This window comes from Ranitomeya variabilis, chromosome 6 (assembly GCF_051348905.1).
Source record: "Ranitomeya variabilis isolate aRanVar5 chromosome 6, aRanVar5.hap1, whole genome shotgun sequence".
NCBI classification, from domain to species: Eukaryota; Metazoa; Chordata; class Amphibia; order Anura; family Dendrobatidae; genus Ranitomeya; species Ranitomeya variabilis.
Genome location: NC_135237.1, coordinates 189,401,791 through 189,422,717, shown reverse-complemented (window position 1 = coordinate 189,422,717; position 20,927 = coordinate 189,401,791). Strand labels below are relative to the sequence as shown.

At 44.4% G+C, this 20,927-nt stretch overlaps 1 protein-coding gene across 1 annotated transcript in view; it reads left to right on the top strand.

The window, feature by feature from the left end:
• DCLK3 (doublecortin like kinase 3) overlaps positions 1-20,927 on the top strand; it is a 94,288-nt gene that overhangs the window by 59,566 nt on the left and 13,795 nt on the right. Inside the window, exon 2 of the mRNA XM_077269324.1 lies at positions 19,127-20,883. Coding sequence (XP_077125439.1) covers positions 19,127-20,883 — 1,757 coding nt within the window. The remainder of the gene's footprint in view (positions 1-19,126; positions 20,884-20,927) is intronic.

The following is a 20,927-nucleotide window of genomic DNA, read 5'->3' as shown; positions in this document are numbered from 1 at the left end:
AGCACACCGCGAATAGTGGAGAATCGCGACAATGTGCGCATTGCCCAGAATACCTTTAGATATTGCTGGGGGTATGCATATTGTGAATAATTTCTTATTTCACTTAATGAACATATATCAGTCAAATAATTCGTTTTTAAGGAAATTACACAACTCTTGCAAAGGACAACAAAAGGAAATAATATGTCAGGCTGTACTAGTCTGTCCACCTGGGAAACCAATATAATGGCCAGGTCAGTCATATTCTTTCAGAAATAAAAGCCTTAAATCAATGTCTGAGACTCCTACACGATGACAAAACAGTGAGGTTTCTCATGTGACATTGCTAGAGTCCTGAGGTAACAGCCTTAGAGATTGAGCTATGACTTTTACCCTTTACCTCTGTAAAGTGGTTTTCCCATTAATGGAATTTAGAACCTATTCACGTACTGTATTTTTCGGACCATAAGATGCAATTTTTTTCCTCCAAATTTGGGAGGAAAGTGTGGGGTGCGTCTTATGGTCCAAATGTAACATGTGGTGAGGGGCAGCGGCGAAGTGGGATCGCACTCCCAGGAAGCAGGAAAATGTTGCTGCTGCAGGAATCTGGTGCTGGGGAAACCTCGTGGTCCCGATGCTTAAAGTGAAGGAATATTCATTAGCCGCTTCCCCGCCCACCTGTCAGCGCCGAGCAGTGGGCAGGGAGCAGCAAATGAATATTCCTTCACTTAAACAGCGGACCCACATGGTTTCCCCAGTGCCGGATTCCTGCGACGGCTGGGGAGATCTGTGTCCAGTGGAGGAGGCGGCAGGAGCAGGGTGACACATGAGAGATCGCTGCATACCTGACAGCACAGCCCCAGCTGTGCTGATGCTGAGTGCTCCCATATAGAACCTGTGATGAGGTAATGAAGAGGGTGGGCTGGAGCATCACATGACAGCACAGAGCCCTCCCTCTTCATTATGTCACCACAGGACCTGCAGACACTGTACTAGGAACAATTCAGCTTCCTCATCAGGACCTGTGGTGAGGTAATAAGAGGGGGGCTCTGTTCAGTCATGTGATGCTCCAGCTCTTCATTACTTCACCCAGGTCCTGTACGCGGTATAGAGAGATACTTTCGGTTTTCTAGCATGGCTGGCTACAGGACCTGCACTGATGTGAGCACAGCCTGTACAAGTAAGAACTAATTAAAAGGTTGGTAATTACAGCACATAAAAAGCACTCTGCCACTGCTGTGGTGAACTATAACTCCCAGCATGCCATAGGACCTGCAGGACATGCTGGGAGTTATAGTTCTCCCATGGGATTTTAAAGCTGCACTCCAGTGTTATTGTTATTTTTCAGTGCTGGAGTGGTGCTTTAAATATAAGCCCTGTGCCCTCATTCTTATACTCACCCTTCCTTCAGTACTTTACAGACACCACACTGGTACCGCAGCACCATCTTCTACCCATAGCTTCCAACATAATAATACACTATTATATATAATATATAATAAACCCACATATAATAGTATACTATTTATGTTATTAAATATTTTACCACATTTTTTACTTCAAATATTTTTTTCCCCATTTTCCACATCTAAAACCTGGGTGCGTCTTACAGTCCGTTGCGTCTTATAGTCAGAAAAATAAGGTAAGTCATAAACGTCTGATTGCTGTAGGTCTAGCCTTTAAAATATCTACAGATCATAAGAACGAGCTCATGTGTGACAATCTGTATTATCAATATAGATCCCTATCTTCAGAGGAACTGAGGGTAGCAATCTGTACAGTGGGTATGGAAAGTATTCAAACCCCTTTAAATTTGGCACTCTTTGTTTCATTGCAGCCTTTTGGTAAACTCAAAAAAGTTCATTTTTGTCACATTAATGTACACTCTGCACCCCTTCTTGGCGGGAAAAAAACAGAAATGTAGAAATTTTTGCATATTTATTAAAAAAGAAAAACTGAAATATCACATGGTCATAAGTATTCAGACCCTTTGCTCAGACACTAATATTTAAGTCACATGCTGTCCATTTCCTTGTGATCCTCCTTGAGATGGTTCTACTCCTTCATTGGAATCCAGCTGTGTTTAATTAAACTGATAAGACTTGATTTGGAAAGACACACCTGTCTATATAAGACCTCACAGCTCACAGTGCATGTCAGGCCAAATGAGAATTATGAGGTCAAAGGAACTGGCCAAGGAGCCCATAGACTTGTGGCAAGGCATGGAACTGGCCAAGGTCACAAAAGAATTTCTGCAGTACTCAAGGTTCCTAAGAGCACAGTGGCCTCCATAATCCTTAAATGGAAGAAGTTTGGGACCACCAGAATTCTTCCTAGATCTGGCCGTCCAGCTGAACTGAGCAATCGTGGGAGAAGAGCTTTGGTGAGAGAGGTAAAGAAGAACCCCAAGATCACTGTGGCTGAGCTGCAGAGATACAGTAGGGAGATGGGAGAAAGTTCCACAAAGTCAACTATCACTGCAGCCCTCCAACAGTTGGGCCTTTATGGCAGAGTCTGCTCAGTGCAAGACATATGAAAGCCCTCACAGAGTTTGCTAAAACACACATGAAGGACTCCCAGACTATGACAAATTATTATTATTTATTATTATTAATAATTATAGCTCCATTTATTCCATGGCACGATACATATGAGGAGGGGTATACATAATAAAAACAAGTGAAACAACCACTAGATGGCAGCAGAATCACTGTCATCCAAAAAGAAGCTTACCAAAAAATAAATAGATTTAAAATCAATTTATTGAAAATAACATAACAAAAAATAAATATGTATATAAAAAAACTACAGCATATCCTCTAAGCAGTACCTCATGGGAAGAAAATGGGAAGCACAGTACAAACAATGTCCACAAGGACTAATGGGTATGTATAAATGAGGAGCACCTACCCACCTATGATCTTATAAGGGCCTGTAAACATCTAGGTGCAAATCACATCCACTTGTGTAATAATAATAGGTCCCAAGTGCATAGGCAGACTAAATTACAATTACAAAAATTACAATTATCTAATTACAAGGTGGACGGCAGCAGCATCTAAATGCTCCTTAGAATTCATTCAAATATTAATTGAGAACAACACATCTTCCCTGGTAGAATTGGATAAAGAATTGGAGTCTATCTCTCTATCATTAACTAAGGATATGAGTGCGGATCAATTTAACAAATGGTCCAAAGATTTAGAAACAGATGCTTTGAAATGGGAAGAGAAGATTAGTCAAAAGAAATCTAAGAAGTACCAACGTGACGTTGAGGACTATGACTCCAATAAAATTTTCAGATGGCAGCTAAAAAGAGCAAAAGGTCAAGAGGCAGGATTCGAACACAGTCGGATAGGTCCTTTACTTCAGAAGTGGACAGTGTAGCATCTACCAGTGATGTGGAAGGGTCACGTGACCTCCAACTTAAAGGAACGGAAAAAAGGAAGAAGTTCCCTGAGATGTTCCAAAAAGCACATAAAGGTGGTAGACCAGGAGATCGATATCAGGTGATTAACTTATCCAAGCATGTGTTAACCAGGGAACAAATGGAGGTGTTACAACGTGGATTGACTTTTTCTCCCTCTAACAAATTAGACCCGTTCACATCGGTGAAGGATACTCACTTGTTTGCAAGGAAATTGGTGTTGAAAAAATTGCATGCTTTCAGAATTGATAGAGATTTTGTGTCTACAACTACCGAGGAGGAGGCCTTGGAGGCCTTGATCGCCTTAGAGGAAGAAAGTGTAGGAACATCTAGTGTAAGTATGATTCCTCAACATTTATTTACAAAATGTAAAACTTTCCCGGCATTTAATCTCTGCCCGGCAGTGGAAATTTTCACTAAGTTAGTGACACATGACATTGAGGATTTAGCACGGAAACAACAAAGTAATTTTAATCTCTCCAAACCTGAATGGCTGGCTTTGAGGGAAATGCAAAAGTGGGAGGACATTGTGTTCAAACCTGCCGATAAAGGGGGAAATTTGGTAATTTGGCCTACCAGTCAATATGAGAAAGAGGCCAACAAGCTGTTAAATGATTCCAAATTCTATCGGCAATTATTTTTTAATCCTATGTCCTCTTTTCAGGACGAACTGTCTGAGATCCTGGAAAGAGCTTTGATTCAAGGTTTGATCACGAAAAAATTGGTGGAACAGATTCGGAAAAGCCATCCCAGATTACCAACCTTTTACTTAATACCGAAAATCCACAAAAACCAACTGGACCCTCCAGGTCGCCCTATCGTGGCAGGTAATGGTGGACTTTGTGAATTGATTGGAAACATTATTGATTATTTTTTAAGGCCTTTTGTCACCAACCTGCCATCATACATTCAGGATACCACGTCGGCATTACAACATCTGGATCAACTATGCCTGGAGGACGACATGACGTTTGTAACTGCCGACGTGGAATCTCTCTACACTTCTATACGCCATCAGGATGGGCTAAATGCGGCACGATTTTTTCTGAGTTCTGGATCTTTAGAGGCTGACATGGTAGAGTTAATTTTAATCTTATTAGAATTTTTATTGACCCACAACGCTTTCACTTTCAATGATCGTACCTATCTGCAGTTACAGGGTACTGCGATGGGGGCCTCTTGTGCCCCCTCGTATGCAAATTTATTTTTGGGGGCTTGGGAGAGGGAATTCTTTCATGATGATCTCATCCAGGGGATATGTCATATCCATAACTGGATGAGATACATCGATGATGTTCTGTTCATATGGGAGGGCCCGGTTGAGGGCTTGGAGCGTATGATGCAGCATCTTAATAACAATTCGAAGAACATCAGACTATCGTATAAATATGGAAGAGAAATTGATTTTTTGGACATTAAGGTGGCAGTAGATCTTAATGGTGTGGTAACTACGGATGTTTTTAGAAAGTCCACATCTACTAATTCTTTTCTATGTGCATATTCCTCCCATCCCATCTCCACAGTCCGCGGTATCCCTGTAGGACAATTTCTCCGGGCTCGGAGAATTTGTTCAGATGAGATCAAATTTGAGGAACAAGCTGTGGATTTGACTAGAAGATTCATTGAAAGGGGGTACAGCAAAAGAATGATTAAAAGAGGATATCTTAGGGCATCCAAGGCCTCACGAAATCAACTGCTGTATAAAGATTCAGCCATACCGGATAAACAAGAAAAATCGGAACAAGTACGTTTCATTTCAACTTACAGTGACAAATGGAATGAACTTAAAGAAATTATTCTTAAGCATTGGAAAGTCCTACAGGTGGATCCTACCCTTCGAAAAATCTTACCGGACCGTCCGTCGTTTGTTGCTAAGAGATCGGCTAATCTCAAGGATACTTTGGTTCACAGCCACTATGAGCGGAAAAGGAGTAAGAGAAAGATAGGAAGACCGGGATTTTTTCCATGTGGAATGTGTAAAGGGTGTGGTAATCATTCCAAATCAACTAGCTTTTGTAACTTTGATGGATCTAAGGAATATCAAATCCGCAAACATCTTAGCTGTAATTCCCAAGGAGTTGTATACCATGCTCAATGCCCGTGTGGCAAAGTATATATCGGGCTCACTACTAGGGAACTAAAGGTAAGAACTAGAGAACACGTTGGTGATATTCTAAGAGCTAAAAATACGGATAGTGATGTGCCCCTTAAACCCATTGCAAGGCACTTTAAATACCATCATGGATGCAATGCAAGGGGTCTAGTGGTGAAGGCCATAGATCAAGTCACATTGGGTGTCCGGGGGGGCGATCTGGCCAGGCATCTGGCTCAGATGGAAAGCAGATGGATTTTTCGCCTAGGTACCCTTAGTCCTAATGAAAGTTTTGGGTTTTCAGCATTTTTATAATACTATTTTTCAACATGATACAATATAGGTATTATTCAGAGGTATTTTTTAGGGGTAGGGTGTTTTTATGTGGTATTTGTATTTTTTATATGTTTGTTAACTTTATTTTTGATTTGTTTATACACTCACCGGCCACTTTATTAGGTACACCATGCTAGTAACGGGTTGGACCCCCTTTTGCCTTCAGAACTGCCTCAATTCTTCGTGGCATAGATTCAACAAGGTGCTGGAAGCATTCCTCAGAGATTTTGGTCCATATTGACATGATGGCATCACACAGTTGCCGCAGATTTGTCGGCTGCACATCCCAAAGATGCTTCATACAAGGCAGGATGGATCCATGCTTTCATGTTGTTTACGCCAAATTCTGACCCTACTATCCGAATGTCGCAGCAGAAATCGAGACTCATCAGACCAAGCAACGTTTTTCCAATCTTCTACTGTCCAATTTCGATGAGCTTGTACAAATTGTAGCCTCAGTTTCCTGTTCTTAGCTGAAAGGAGTGGTACCCGGTGTGGTCTTCTGCTGCTGTAGCCCATCTGCCTCAAAGTTCGACGCACTGTGCGTTCAGAGATGCTCTTAGGCCTACCTTGGTTGTAACGGGTGGCGATTTGAGTCACTGTTGCCTTTCTATCAGCTCGAACCAGTCTGCCCATTCTCCTCTGACCTCTGGCATCAACAAGGCATTTCCGCCCACAGAACTGCCGCTCACTGGATTTTTTTTCTTTTTCGGACCATTCTCTGTAAACCCTAGAGATGGTTGTGCATGAAAATCCCAGTAGATCAGCAGTTTCTGAAATACTCAGACCAGCCCTTCTGGCACCAACAACCATGCCACGTTCAAAGGCACTCAAATCACCTTTCTTCCCCATACTGATGCTCGGTTTGAACTGCAGGAGATTGTCTTGACCATGTCCAGGGCCGGCCTTTGCCCTGTGCGACCTGTGCGGCCGCACAGGGCGCCAAGGCTTACTAGAAGGCATAGGGCGCCGATTTGAGCCTTTGATTTAATTAGCAGTTAATCATCGGCTGGCCCGAGGGCGCTCGCACCTATTGTGGCGCCCGCCGCCGCTGTCCCACTCCCAGCGGGCGCTCGGCTTTGTGCATGTGACGTTATGTCACACGCACAAGCCTTTCTCCCCGCCGGGCAGGGACAGCACGTAGGGAACTTTAGTTCCGCCTACTGCTGTCCCCAGCGGGGAGAGATTGGCTGTGTGCACAGCGTGTGACATGACGTCACACGTCCCTGGGCGCCGCCGCTCTGTTCCCGGAAAGGAAGAAGAGAACAGACCGCTCTGTTCCCGGAAAGGAAGAAGAGAACAGAGCAGAGGAGGACCGAAGAGCTGAGCTGCGCCTGTGTTCCGTATGGCTGCCCGCCTGCTTTCTGTGCACAGGACCTTTGATGAGGTCACAGGAGGGGAGGAGTCAGGGGTCACATGATCGTGACCTCCGAAGTTGTGCTGGTTGGCAACTTGCCGCTGCAGGATGAGGTAAGTAATGGCTGTGTGTGGGGTCAGGCGGTGTACAGTGTGGATGTAGCAGAGCTGTGTGTGTGCGAGGTGTGGGGAGCGGAGCCGTGTGTGTGCGAGGTGTGGGGAGCGGAGCCGTGTGTGCGAGGTGTACGGAGCGGAGCCGTGTGTGCGAGGTGTACGGAGCGGAGCCGTGTGTGTGCGAGGTGTACGGAGCGGAGCCGTGTGTGTGCGAGGTGTACGGAGCGGAGCCGTGTGTGTGCGAGGTGTGCGGAGCAGTGTGTGTGCGAGGTGTGCGGAGCGGAGCAGTGTGTGTGCGAGGTGTGCGGAGCGGAGCCGTGTGTGCGAGGTGTGCGGAGCAGTGTGTGTGCGAGGTGTGCGGAGCGGAGCAGTGTGTGCAAGGTGTGCGGAGCGGAGCAGTGTGTGTGCGAGGTGTGCGGAGCGGAGCCGTGTGTGCGAGGTGTACGGAGCGGAGCCGTGTGTGCGAGGTGAGCGGAGCCGTGTGTGTGCGAGGTGAGCGGAGCCGTGTGTGCGAGGTGTACGGAGCGGAGCCGTGTGTGTGCGAGGTGTATGGAGCGGAGCCGTGTGTATGAGGTGTACGGAGCGGAGCTGAATGTGTACGAGGTGTATGGAGCGGAGCGCGTGTGTACGGAGCGCAGCCGCGTGTGTAGGAGTAGCTATGTGTGGCCATTATATGGTACGAAGTATCATGTGCGGCCAATATACGGTACGGAGCATCATGTGCAGCCAGTATACAGTATGGAGCATCATGTGGGGTCATTATACAGTATGGAGCATCATGTGGGGTCATTATACAGTATGGAGCATCATGTGCGGTCATTATACAGTATGGAGCATCATGTGCGGTCATTATACAGTATGGAGCGTCATGTGTGGCCATTGTACACTATGGAGCGTCGTGTGTGGCCATTGTACACTATGGAGCATCGTGTGTGGTCATTATACAGTATGGAGCGTCGTGTGTGGCCATTGTACACTATGAAGCGTCGTGTGTGGCCATTGTACACTATAGAGCGTCGTGTGTGGCCATTGTACACTATGGAGCATCGTGTGTGGTCATTATACAGTATGGAGCGTCGTGTGTGGCCATTGTACACTATGAAGCGTCGTGTGTGGCCATTGTACAGCATGGAGCGTCGTGTGTGGCCATTGTACAGTATGGAGCGTCGTGTGTGGCCATTGTACACTATGGAGCGTCATGTGTGGCCATTGTACAGCATGGAGCGTCGTGTGTGGCCATTGTACACTATGGAGCGTCGTGTGTGGCCATTGTACACTATGGAGCGTCGTGTGTGGCCATTGTACAGTATAGAGCGTCGTGTGTGGCCATTGTATAGCATGGAGCGTCGTGTGTGGCCATTGTACAGTATGGAGCGTCGTGTGTGGCCATTGTACACTATGGAGCGTCGTGTGTGGCCATTGTACACTATGGAGCGTCGTGTGTGGCCATTGTACAGTATAGAGCGTCGTGTGTGGCCATTGTATAGCATGGAGCGTCGTGTGTGGCCATTGTACAGTATGGAGCGTCGTGTGTGGCCATTGTACACTATGGAGCGTCGTGTGTGGCCATTGTACAGCATGGAGCGTCGTGTGTGGCCATTGTACACTATGGAGCGTCGTGTGTGGCCATTGTACACTATGGAGCGTCGTGTGTGGCCATTGTACAGTATAGAGCGTCGTGTGTGGCCATTGTATAGCATGGAGCGTCGTGTGTGGCCATTATACAGTATGGAGCATCGTGTGTGGTCATTATACAGTATGGAGCGTCGTGTGGCCATTGTACAGTATGGAGCGTCGTGTGTGGCCATTGTACACTATGGAGCGTCGTGTGTGGCCATTGTACAGTATGGAGCGTCGTGTGTGGCCATTGTACAGTATGGAGCGTCGTGTGTGGCCATTGTACAATATGGAGCGTCGTGTGTGGCCATTGTACACTATGGAGCGTCGTGTGTGGCCATATTTTTTTTGTTCATAATTATTGTTTACGAAACATTGTGATCAGAAGTGCCAAATGGGGTTGGGGCGTGGCTAGTTGTGAAATGGGTGTGGTCAGAGGTGTGGCCTAAAATTTGCAGCGGCGCGCTATGCGCGCCGCTGACTTTGTCCCTCTTTCCCTTCCTCAAAAGTTGGGAGGTATGAATTTACAAAGCTGCCAATTGTCCGGGGGGGGGGGGGGGGGGGAATGGGGGGATTCATTTGTGGAATTTACAAAGTCTTACATGTTTCTAGTTACTTATCACCTGCTCACCTCTGCCACCCTAGGTTTAAATGAGTAGATAGATGGTGATAGATAGTAGCCTGTGGACTGCACTAATAAGACCTTTGGTCCACACCTAACCTTTCCAGGGAGGAATAGCATTTGTCAGGCAAGATGAGCCCTAAGAAAGCGTCTGGTGCACAGAACAGGAAGCGAAAGGCCTTAGCAGAGCAGGCAATTCAAAAGCAAGCAGGGGCTTTAAAAAGACTGTTTGTAAAATCTTCTGAACATGGTGGTGGCACCAATGTACCGAGCACTGCTGAGGAATCGACTTCAGATGTTCCGCAGCAAGAATGTGAAATAAGGAGTGGTATGGACACAATTCCATTGGAGCCAGGAGAACCGTCAACGTCATTGCAAATTGCACACGGCACCTGACCTGCTGCCACCCATCCGGAACGCCTCTCCATTCTGGCCGTCATCTCTGCGCTCCGATTGGCTGTGAGCGTCAGGCAGACAGCCAATCAGAGTGCAGGGGTGACTGCCAGCGAGGAGAGGCGTTGCAGACGGACGGCAGCAGGTGGGGTGCGATGCGGACCGGAAGTAAGTGAGCGGCAGGTATGCCGTTCGGGGGTTTGCGAGGACACCCAGATGGTGGGGAAACCCTTAATGGGATGCCCCTGACTCGATAGGGCTGTAGACCGAGAGTCATTTTTTAAACTTTTGGACCGCTTTAAAGCACTTTATAACTCCCGTTATTGCAGTATTAGTGTATTTGGATATTCTTGAAGTGTTTTGCAGGGAAACACAAGTTTTCTAAGTAAACGTGTTGTCAATACTAAAGCGTTATTGTTTTCTTTCAAAGTTTGGGGGGGGGGGGGGCGCCGTCTTGCAGTCTCGCACAGGGCGCCTTTTGGGCTAAGTCCGGCCCTGACCATGTCTACATGCCTAAATGCACTGAGTTGCCGCCATGTGATTGGCTGATTAGAAATTAAGTGTTAACAAGAAGTTGGACAGGTGTACCTAATAAAGTGGCCGGTGAGTGTAGTATATATTTATGGGTCCCGTTTTCCTTTCCGTGCTGTACTGAAGATATTCCATGGGCCTCCACAGTGGTGCTTCGGTTTGAAGACAGTTCAAGAATCTAATTATTGTTGTTTTTATTATTCATGGCTGTTCATAAAAAATATTATTAATAGAATGTGTCTATGTATGTATATATTTATATGGTCCTCGGGACCTATGTCTGTGCATCGCCTTGTTGGGGGATTTTTTTCATTATTGTTATTTATGTGTATATATTAGGTAGTCCATGGGGAATTAGGTTTTTTATGTAGACCTATGTGAGTGAGATATGTTCTCCACTTATTAGGATGGATGTTTAGTCATCAACCGTTTTATATATATATAGATTGTAGATTGTAGATTGTGAGCCCTCGCGGGCAGGGTCCTCTCTCCTACTGTACCAGTTATGACTTGTATTGTTCAAGATTATTGTACTTGTTTTTATTATGTATACCCCTCCTCACTTGTAAAGCGCCATGGAATAAATGGCGCTATAACAATAAATAATAATAATAATAATAATAATAATATATATATATATTATATTTACAGGGTTCATTAGATGGGTAGGTTAGCCCCCTTTTTTCCTGCACACTTCACATCACGTCTTTCAGGACGGTATGATCACTACACCTGGCCTTTCGGCTGTAGTGTGTAATATTTATATGCACTTTAAATAAAAATATTTATCTATTTACTAAGCACTTTATATATATTATATTCTTCATGTGATTGTATTTATTTCTAGGGGGATATACATTATTGCATTATTGTCTACAGTAGTATAAATTTGGGTATTTAAGATCACTAAGTACTTTGTACTCACTTATTAAATAAATTATTAAACCATAATATGCACTTTAAATATATTTATTTATTCACTAAGCACTTTATATATATTATATTCTTCATGTGACTGTATTTTTTTTTAGGGGGTTATACATTATTACATCATTGTCTACAGTAGTATAAATTTGGGTATTTAAGATCACTTAGTACTTAGTACTCACTTATTAAATAAATTATTAAATCCTAATATGCACTTTAGTCATATACGCACTTTATTTACTTACAAATATATGTAAGTTTCAAGGGGGTCTCTTCTTTCAGTCTGGTTTAGGCTGATGTATCCATATATGGAGTGCCTTACTATCCTCGGGACTACCGTCTTCTTTTTACTTTTGTTTTTATTTTGGCACTTAGCTATTTAGTGTTCTAGTTCCCCTGTCTCCGGGTGATTGTGCGCATGCGCGGATCGCCATCTCCGTGCGCTTCTGACAGCGCCATGGGTGGTAACCGCTTGTGCTCCACTGTGCGGTCCACCGGGCGGATGTCATGAAGAGCTATTACATCCGGAGCAGGTCGGATCTGCGCATGCGCCACCAGGTCATCTCAGGAGACCGCCAGGTAACTTGCCGACGGCATTTGGCGGGGGATGCACGTCACGGGATTGGCTTAGGGATTCCATAAATAAACACTCTGTCTGGGTATTGACACGCCCCCGGAAGAAGCCAGGGCGAAACGCGCGTCGGGGCGCTGGGAAGGAGACGTGGGAAGACGCACATTATCCACATCTTGATTTGGTGAGCACTTTTAGTACACCTTTCCTCTCTTCATGCCATGCGTATTTGGTTGTTATTATAGGCATATGAGGAGTAGGCAGGTACGGGGACTTTTAGTCTGCCTATGCACTTGGGACCTATTATTATTACACAAGTGGATGTGATTTGCACCTAGATGTTTACAGGCCCTTATAAGATCATAGGTGGGTAGGTGCTCCTCATTTATACATACCCATTAGTCCTTGTGGACATTGTTTGTACTGTGCTTCCCATTTTCTTCCCATGAGGTACTGCTTAGAGGATATGCTGTAGTTTTTTTTTTTTTTATATACATATTTATTTTTTGTTATGTTATTTTCAATAAATTGATTTTAAATCTATTTTTTGGTAAGCTTCTTTTTGGATGACAGTGATTCTGCTGCCATCTAGTGGTTGTTTCATATGTATTTAGGAAGTACCATACTCTGTTTATGGTTGGACTTGTTGGTAATACTATAATAAAAACAAGTACAGTATTCTTAAACAATACAAGTCACAACTGGTACAGGAGGAGAGAGGACCCTACAAGGGCTCGCAATCTACAAGGGATGGGTGAGGATTAGTGTTGAGCATTCCGATACTGCAAGTATCGGGTATCGGCCGATACTTGCTGTATCGGAATTCCGATACCGAGATCCGATATTTTTGTGATATCGGGTATCGGTATCGAAACAACATTAATGTAAAAATGTGTAAAAGAGAGAATTAAAATAAAAAATATTGCTATACTCACCTCTCCGACGCAGCCTGCACCTTACCGAGGGAAGCGGCAGCGTTCTTTGTTTAAAATTCGCGCTTTTCTTTCCTTTACGTGAGTCCCGGCTTGTGATTGGTTGCGTGCCGCCCATGTGACCGGGACGCAACCAATCACAGCAAGCCGTGACGTAATTTCAGGTCCTTCAGGATTTTAAAATTACGTTCCGGCGTTGTGATTGGTTGCGTCGCAGTCACATGGGCGACGCAACCAATCACAGCAAGCCGTGACGTAATTTCAGGTCCTTAAGGATTTTAAAATTACGTCCCGGCTTTGTGATTGGTTGCGTCGCAGTCACATGGGAGACGCAACCAATCACAAGCCGTGACGTCACGGGAGGCTGGACACGCGCGCATTTTAAAATGGGCGCGTGTCCAGCCTCCCGTGACGTCCCGGCTTGTGATTGGTTGCGCCGCGATCAACCAATCACAAGCCGGGAGGCTGGACACGCGCCCATTTTAAAATTTTAAAATGCGCGCGTGTCCAGCCTCCCGGCTTGTGATTGGTTGACCGCGGCGCACAAAATGAGTGAGGATGAACTAAACCAAACAAGGGGAAACTGCCAATGTTGTCAAAACATCAATTGTTGCATAATAAGTTTGGTCGAATTTGCAGGATGTGTCTCACATTCCCATGTATCACCTCTCAGCTGATGTATTATACAAGCCTCCCGGCTTGTGATTGGTTGACCGCGGCGCAACCAAACACAAGCCGGGACGTCACGGGAGGCTGGACACGCGCCCATTTTAAAAAGCGCGCGTGTCCAGCCTCCCGTGACGTCACGGCTTGTGATTGGTTAATGGCGGCCATGTTGCCGGGACGCGGACCAATCACAGCAAGCCGTGACGTAATTTCGTCACGGCTTGCTGTGATTGGTCCGCGTCCCGGCAACATGGCGCCGTGACCAATCATAAGCCGGGACGTCACTGGAGGCTGGACACGCGCGCTTTTTAAAAAGCGCGAGTGTCCAGCCTCCCGTGACGTCACGGCTTGTGATTGGTTAATGGCGGCCATGTTGCCGGGACGCGGACCAATCACAGCAAGCCGTGACGTAATTTCGTCACGGCTTGCTGTGATTGGTCCGCGTCCCGGCAACATGGCCGCCCTGACCAATCACAAGCCGGGACTTCACGTAACCAAGTAAAAGCGCGAATTTTAAACAAACAACGCTGCCGGTTCCCTCGCTGAGGTCCAGGCTGCGTCGGAGAGGTGAGTATAGCGATATTTTTTATTTTAATTCTTTCTTTTACACATTAATATGGATCCCAGGGCCTGAAGGAGAGTTTCCTCTCCTTCAGACCCTGGGAACCATCAGGAATACCGTCCGATACTTGAGTCCCATTGACTTGTATTGGTATCGGGTATCGGTATCGGATTGGATCCGATACTTTGCCGATATTGGCCGATACTTTCCGATACCGATACTTTCAAGTATCGGACGGTATCGCTCAACACTAGTGAGGATACAGTAGGTGAGGGTAGATTTGGTCCATTGGTGGTTACTGCAGGTTGTAGGCTTGTTGGAAGAAGTCAGTCTTCAGGTTCCTTTTGAAGGTTTCCATGGTAGGCGAGAGTCTGATTTGTTGGGTAGAGAGTTTCAGAGTAGGGGTGATGCATGCATGTGAAAAATCTTGTATGTGATTGTGGGAAGAGGAGATAAGAGGGGAGCATAGAAGGAGATTTTATGAGGATTGGAGGTTGCGTGCAGGTAAGTACCGGGAGACGAGGTCACAGATGTATCGTGGACACAGGTTGAGGATGGCTTTGTATGTCATTATTATTATTATTATTATACATATTTATAGCGCCATTTATTCCATGGCGCTTTACATGTGAGAAGGTGCAAATATAGACAAATACAATAAACATGAGCAAAAAACAAGGCACTAACAGGTACAGAAGGAGGGAGGACATGTCATGGTTAGGTTTTTGAGCTGGAGTCTTTTGGTAATGGGGAGTCAGTGCAGGGATTGACAGGGGAGAGGCCAGGGAATAGCGGGGGGACAGGTGGATTAGTCAGACAGCAGAGTTTAGAATAGATTGGAGGGGTGCAAGAGTGTTAGAGGGGAGACCTGAGAGCAGGAGGTTGCAGTACTCAAGGCGGGAGATGATGAGAGCATGCACTAAGGTTTTTTCAGATTCTTGGTTTAGGAATGTATGGATCTGGGAAATATTTTTGAGTTGAAGTCGGCAGAAAGTGGAAAGAGCTTGGGTATGTGGTTTGAAGGAGAGATCAGTGTCAAGGATTACCCAGAGGCAGTGAGCTTGTGGGACTGGGGAGACTGAGCAGCCATTTACTTTAATGGATAGGTCTGTTGGGGGAGTAGAGTGAGATGGGGGAAAGATGATGAATTCTGTTTTGTCCATATTAAGTTATAGAAATCTAGCGGAGAAGAAGGATGAAACAGCAGACAGACATTGTGGGATTTTGGTTAGAAGGGAGGTGATATCTGGTCCAGAGATGTAGATCTGTGTGTCATCAGCATAGAGGTGATACTGAAAGCCGTGAGATTCTATGAGCTGTTAGAGGCTGTATAGATGGAGAAGAGCAGAGGCCCTAGGACTGAACCTTGCAGGACTACGACAGATAGGGGGCGAGGTGAGGAGGTGGTATGTGAGTGGGAGATGCTGAATGTCCAGTCTGTTAGGTATGACGAGATCCAAAATAGGGCCAAGTCAGTGATGCCAAGAGATGAGAGGGTCTGTAATAATAGGAATGGATCCACTGTCTCAAAGGCAGAGGACAGGACTAGGAGGAGGAGGACAGAGCAGTGTCACTTGGCTTTGGCGGTTAATAGGTCATTGATGACTTTAGTTAGGGCAGTTTCAGTGGAGTGATGCAGCCGGAAGCCAGATTGTAAGCTGTTGAAGAGGGAGCAAAAAGAGAGGTGGGAGGACAGTTCAAGATTGGACGCGTTGAGCCAGTAGTTTTGAGGCATAGGGGAGAAGTGATATGGGGCAATACCTAGATGTAGAGTATGGGTCAAAAGAGAGCTTTTTGAGGATAGGTGTGATTGAGGCATCTTTAAAGCTTGAGGGGAAAACACCAGTTGTTAGTGATAGGTACAAGAGATGGGTTTGGGTTGGGATGAAGACTGTGGTGAGGTTTGGGATGAAGTGGGAGTAGAGTGGAAAGTCAATCTTCTATAATGGCGTTGTGAGACAGGGAGGATATGAGAGATGAGAAGTAGGTTTGTTTTGCTGCAGTGAGTGTGGCCTTGAAAGTAGTAAGGAACTGTTTGAAAGTGATGAAGTGCTCGTTGGAGTGGGATCTTTTTCATCTCCACTCAGCAACCCTGGTAGCCCGTCTCAGATCTTTGGTCAGGCTGGTGTGCCAGGGTTGTCTGTTTATTTTGTGAGCTTTGGTATGTGTGAGAGAGGCAACCGATTCCAGAGCTACAGCTATTGTGGTGTTATATAGAGCGGCAGCGGCATCCGCATTGTGTAGGGAACTTTGTCTGTAAGAGGAAGGATGGATTCAGACAGTGTGTAGATCAACATGTTTAAGATTTCTGCGAGTTTGTGGAGTGGGGATTGTTGTCAAGGAGTGGAGAGGGAAGAGAATGTAAGTAGGTTGTGGTCAGAAAGAGGTAGAGGTGAGTTAGAGAGGTTAGCTAGGGAGCAAAGGTGGTTGAAGATGAGGTCCAGTGTGTAGCTATCTTTGTGAATGTCTGCAGAAGACCATTGATTGAGGCATAAGGGGGAAGTGAGAGATAGAAGTTTAGTGGCAGCTGAGAGGGAAGTATCAATGGGGATGTTGAAGTCACCCATGATGATAGTGGGGATGTCAGCGGAAAGTAAATGAAGTAGCCAGGTGGTGAAGTGGTCGAAGAAGGTGGTGGTTGGCCCTGGGGGGTGGTAAATGACAGCCAGTTGGAGGTTGGAGGGGGAATAGATGCACACAGTGTGCACCTCAAAGGAAGAGAGGGAAACAGCGTGGCAATGGGATTTGGGTGAAGGAGCAGTTATCTGACAGGAGAAAATGAACTCCTCCACCATGCTTGTTGCTGGGGCGGGGTGTGTGGGAAAGGTGGAATCCACCATACGAGAGTGCAGCAGGAGAGGCTGTGTAAGAAGGGGTGAGCCAGGTTTCAGTCATGGCGAGGAAGGAAGCGATTAATAAAAAGATCATGGATGTAGGAAAATTTGTTGCAGCCAGAGTGAGAGTTCCATAGAGCTCCTGTTAGTGGGACTGGGGAAGCCGGGGCTGGGCAAATGGGTATAAAGTTAGAGAGGTTACGGAAAGTTGTGATAGATTGTGGATGGGAGGTAGAAATGACTGTAGGGATGTGGTGAGGAGGGCCAGGATTTGGAGAAATATCACCGGCAGTGAAGAGAAGCAGAGAAAGTGTTAGCAGGTGGGAGCAGTTGAGGGCATGAGGGGGCTGTGTTTGTAGACAGAGTATTGTATGTTGAGGAACAGTTCTGAGGAGGAGGTGAGATGGATAGAGAGGATTGAAGAAGGGATGAACAGTTCCTTACTTGGTGTTGGGATTAGTGGGGTTAGCACAAAGTGAAGGATTATAGGGGTGAGAGTGAAAATAAGCAGAAACATTGTTTACAGTGACTGTATCCAGTTACCTTCAGTTCCCTTCTGGTTCAATTCTGGATTAATTCTGAGCTTCACACTTGCATGATACACACTTATAAGATGCACAGTTCAGACTGATGTCTTGGCAGACTTGTGCTATGCAATATATGTGCCACAAAGTGCATTCAGGTGTGAAGCAGTGTGGAGTGGTCTGTGCTCATCTTGTTAAGATAATTAGGAATGAGCCATATGTGATCAAGGCAGAGTAAACAAAGTTGTAAATAACATTGTGAGTAATGCAGGAGTCAGTTGAAAAGCATACCAAGTTTTTCAACAGGCAGAGGTAGGAAAGTTCAGTGTGGAAAAGCTGGGTGACGTACCAAGTTTTGCAACAGGCTGAGGTAGGAAAGTTCAGTGTGGAAAAGCTGGGTGATGTACCTGTAGGGAGAATAGATAAATGGACATGCTGATTAGAGTGCGATGATGTCAGATGGCAGGGTGCAGTCTGTAGGCATCATTCAGGACTAACTCTGAGCTTCACACTTGTATAACACACACTTATATGATGCACGGGGCAGACCAGACTGAGAAATAAGATTCTGTGATCTGATGAGGTGAAGATAGACCTTTTTAGTGATAATTCTAAGCTGTATGTGTTGAGAAAACCAGGCAGTGCTCATCACCTGCCCAATACAATCCCAACAGTGAAACATGGTGCTGGCAGCATCATGCTATGGGGGTGTTTTTCAGCTGCAGGGACAGGATGACTGGTTGTCATTGAAGGAAACATGAATGCGGGAAAGTACAGAGATATCCTTTATGAAAACCTCTTCCAGAGTGCTCTGGACCGCAGACTTGGCTGAAGGTTCACCTTCCAACAAGACAATGACCCTGAGCACACAGCTAAAATAACAAAGGTGTGGCTTCAGAACAACTCTGTGACCATTCTTGACTGGCCCAGCCAGAGCACTGACCTAAACCCAATTGAGCATCTCTGGAGAGACCTGAAAATGGCTGTCCAGCAACGTTCATCATCCAACCTGATGGAACTGAAGAGGATCTGCAAGGAAAAATGGCAGAGGATCCCCAAATCAAAAACATGTTACATCATTCCCAAGAAGACTCATACCAGTAATAGCTCAAAAGGGTGCTTCTACTCAATACTAAGCAAAGGGTCTGAATACTTATGACCATCTGATATTTCAGTTTTTCTTTTTTAATACACTTGCAAAAATTTCTACATTTCTGTTTTTTTTTTCAGTCATGATGGGGTGCAGAGTGTACATTAATGAGAAAAAATTAACTTTTTTGAATTTACCAAATGGCTGCAATGAAACAAAGAGTGCAAAATTTAAAGGGGTCTGAATACTTTCCGTACCCACTGTATATTAGATATCATGGAGATCCTGGGGATAGATTTTACCTATGTATCAATTATCTTGTGATAGGAAATGCATTACTTTAATAAATGCTAAAATATTAATGTACTCAGTATTTTGCACTAATTTGATGGCAAAAAGTAGATTTTAATTATTTTTTTCAATAATTTGTGAAAATTCCTATTTAATGGATTTTGGGTAAAACCCAACAATACGTTTCTGCACAATAAGCTTCAGATATTTCTTGTAATCTTTCTATATTTATGTTTTATTAATGATAATATTTATTTTTCAGGGCAGAAAACACTTTACAGCCATCTGTATAGCAACCTACATGTAAGGTCCACAGACAGGAGACACCAGGTGACTTGTCCACCAATAGGCCCTAGATCATTTGGAAAACCATTTCAAGGCAATAGTTATACTTCACCCTATTTTCATTCTCAGAATGGTTTTCATACAATACATTCTGAAAACAGCCCAGTAAAACCAAGAATCGTAACTGTGGTTAAACCTGGAAGTCATCCTCTGAAAAAAATTACATTACTACTCAACCGCAGATCTGTCCAAACCTTTGAACAACTGATTGCTGATATATCAGAAGGCCTTGGACTCCCAAGATGGAAAAATGACCGTGTGAGGAAACTTTATAACCTCAAAGGCAAGGAAATTCGCAGTGTGTCTGACTTCTTTCGTGGGGATGATGTTTTTATTGCACTTGGTAGGGAGCAGCTCACACTGAAGAATATAGAAATTGTTTTTAATGAACTTTATCCTGATAAATCATTTAAGCAAAGCAGGGATCATTATGAAAAACTGAGATGCAAGATCAATGAAAATGGAATAAATATTGATAGTGGATATGAAGACACAGATACAATCCATAAATTAGAGAATATCTGCCAATCTAACAAAATTGAGGGCAAAACCCATGGCAAGTACAGGACTGAAGAATCCAGGAGGTCAAAAAAACATGACAAATATAAAGGTAACCATGAACACTTACCTAGAGCAATGAAAAAGCTTGAAATATGCCATAGTAAACCAAATAAACTGTTAAGCATAAGCTTGGATTACAGCATGCACTGTGAGGACTGTAAAACATATAAGTTTCAAAAAAGATTGAACAGTGATTTTGAAAATAATATAATAGAAGATTTGTCTCCGATAGAGAAATGTAGGAAACAACCAATAGTTAAGTATATACCAGAGAAAGTAAAATCCAAGTGTGTTGATTGCCTAAGCAGAAGTAGAGGCTTGGACACAGATTATAGTAAAGTAGAGAAACGAGTAGACAACGTTGATTTGAAACAGAATTCAATCTGCCCCTCTCATAGATCTCAAAGACAGAACAGTGGCATGGAAAAAAAGAACAAATGTCACTTAGAGAGAAAAAAATGCAATGATGAACATCCTGACTGCTTACCAACAAAATCTAGTAGACGGCTAATAGAAGATTTCCTGGAAGATACAAAGGAGAATGTTCTCATAAAGACAGACAAAATAGTTACCGACAATGAATCTAACAGTAAGAAGGAAAATATGGCTAACATTGACTCTACTGCACAAAAGAACTTAGATAAACATTCAGATATATGCAAGGAAGTGGGAGTCTTCCAAATTAGCCAATATTTTATCAAAGATCGGATGGATATAGATAAGTATTATGAGATTGGCAGGAGTATTGGAGATGGAAACTTTGCAGTGGTCAAGGAGTGCAGACTTCGGAAAACCAATCAAGAATTTGCCATGAAGATTATCGATAAAGCTAAGCTTGTAGGAAAGGAAGATATTATTGAAAACGAAGTTAGAATAATAAAATTGCTCTCTCACCCAAATATTGTCAAACTTCTGCATGACTTTGAGACTGATCATGAGATTTACTTGATAATGGAGTACATAAAAGGAGGGGACTTATTTGATGCAATAACTGAAAGTATAAAATTCACTGAACATGATGCCGCCCTTATGTTGACTGACTTATGCGAGGCTCTTGTGTATATGCACAGTAAAAATATTGTTCATCGGGACTTGAAGCCTGAAAATCTGCTGGTAAGTGACTAGTGTTATTGTATCAAAACTGAAAGCATACTTTA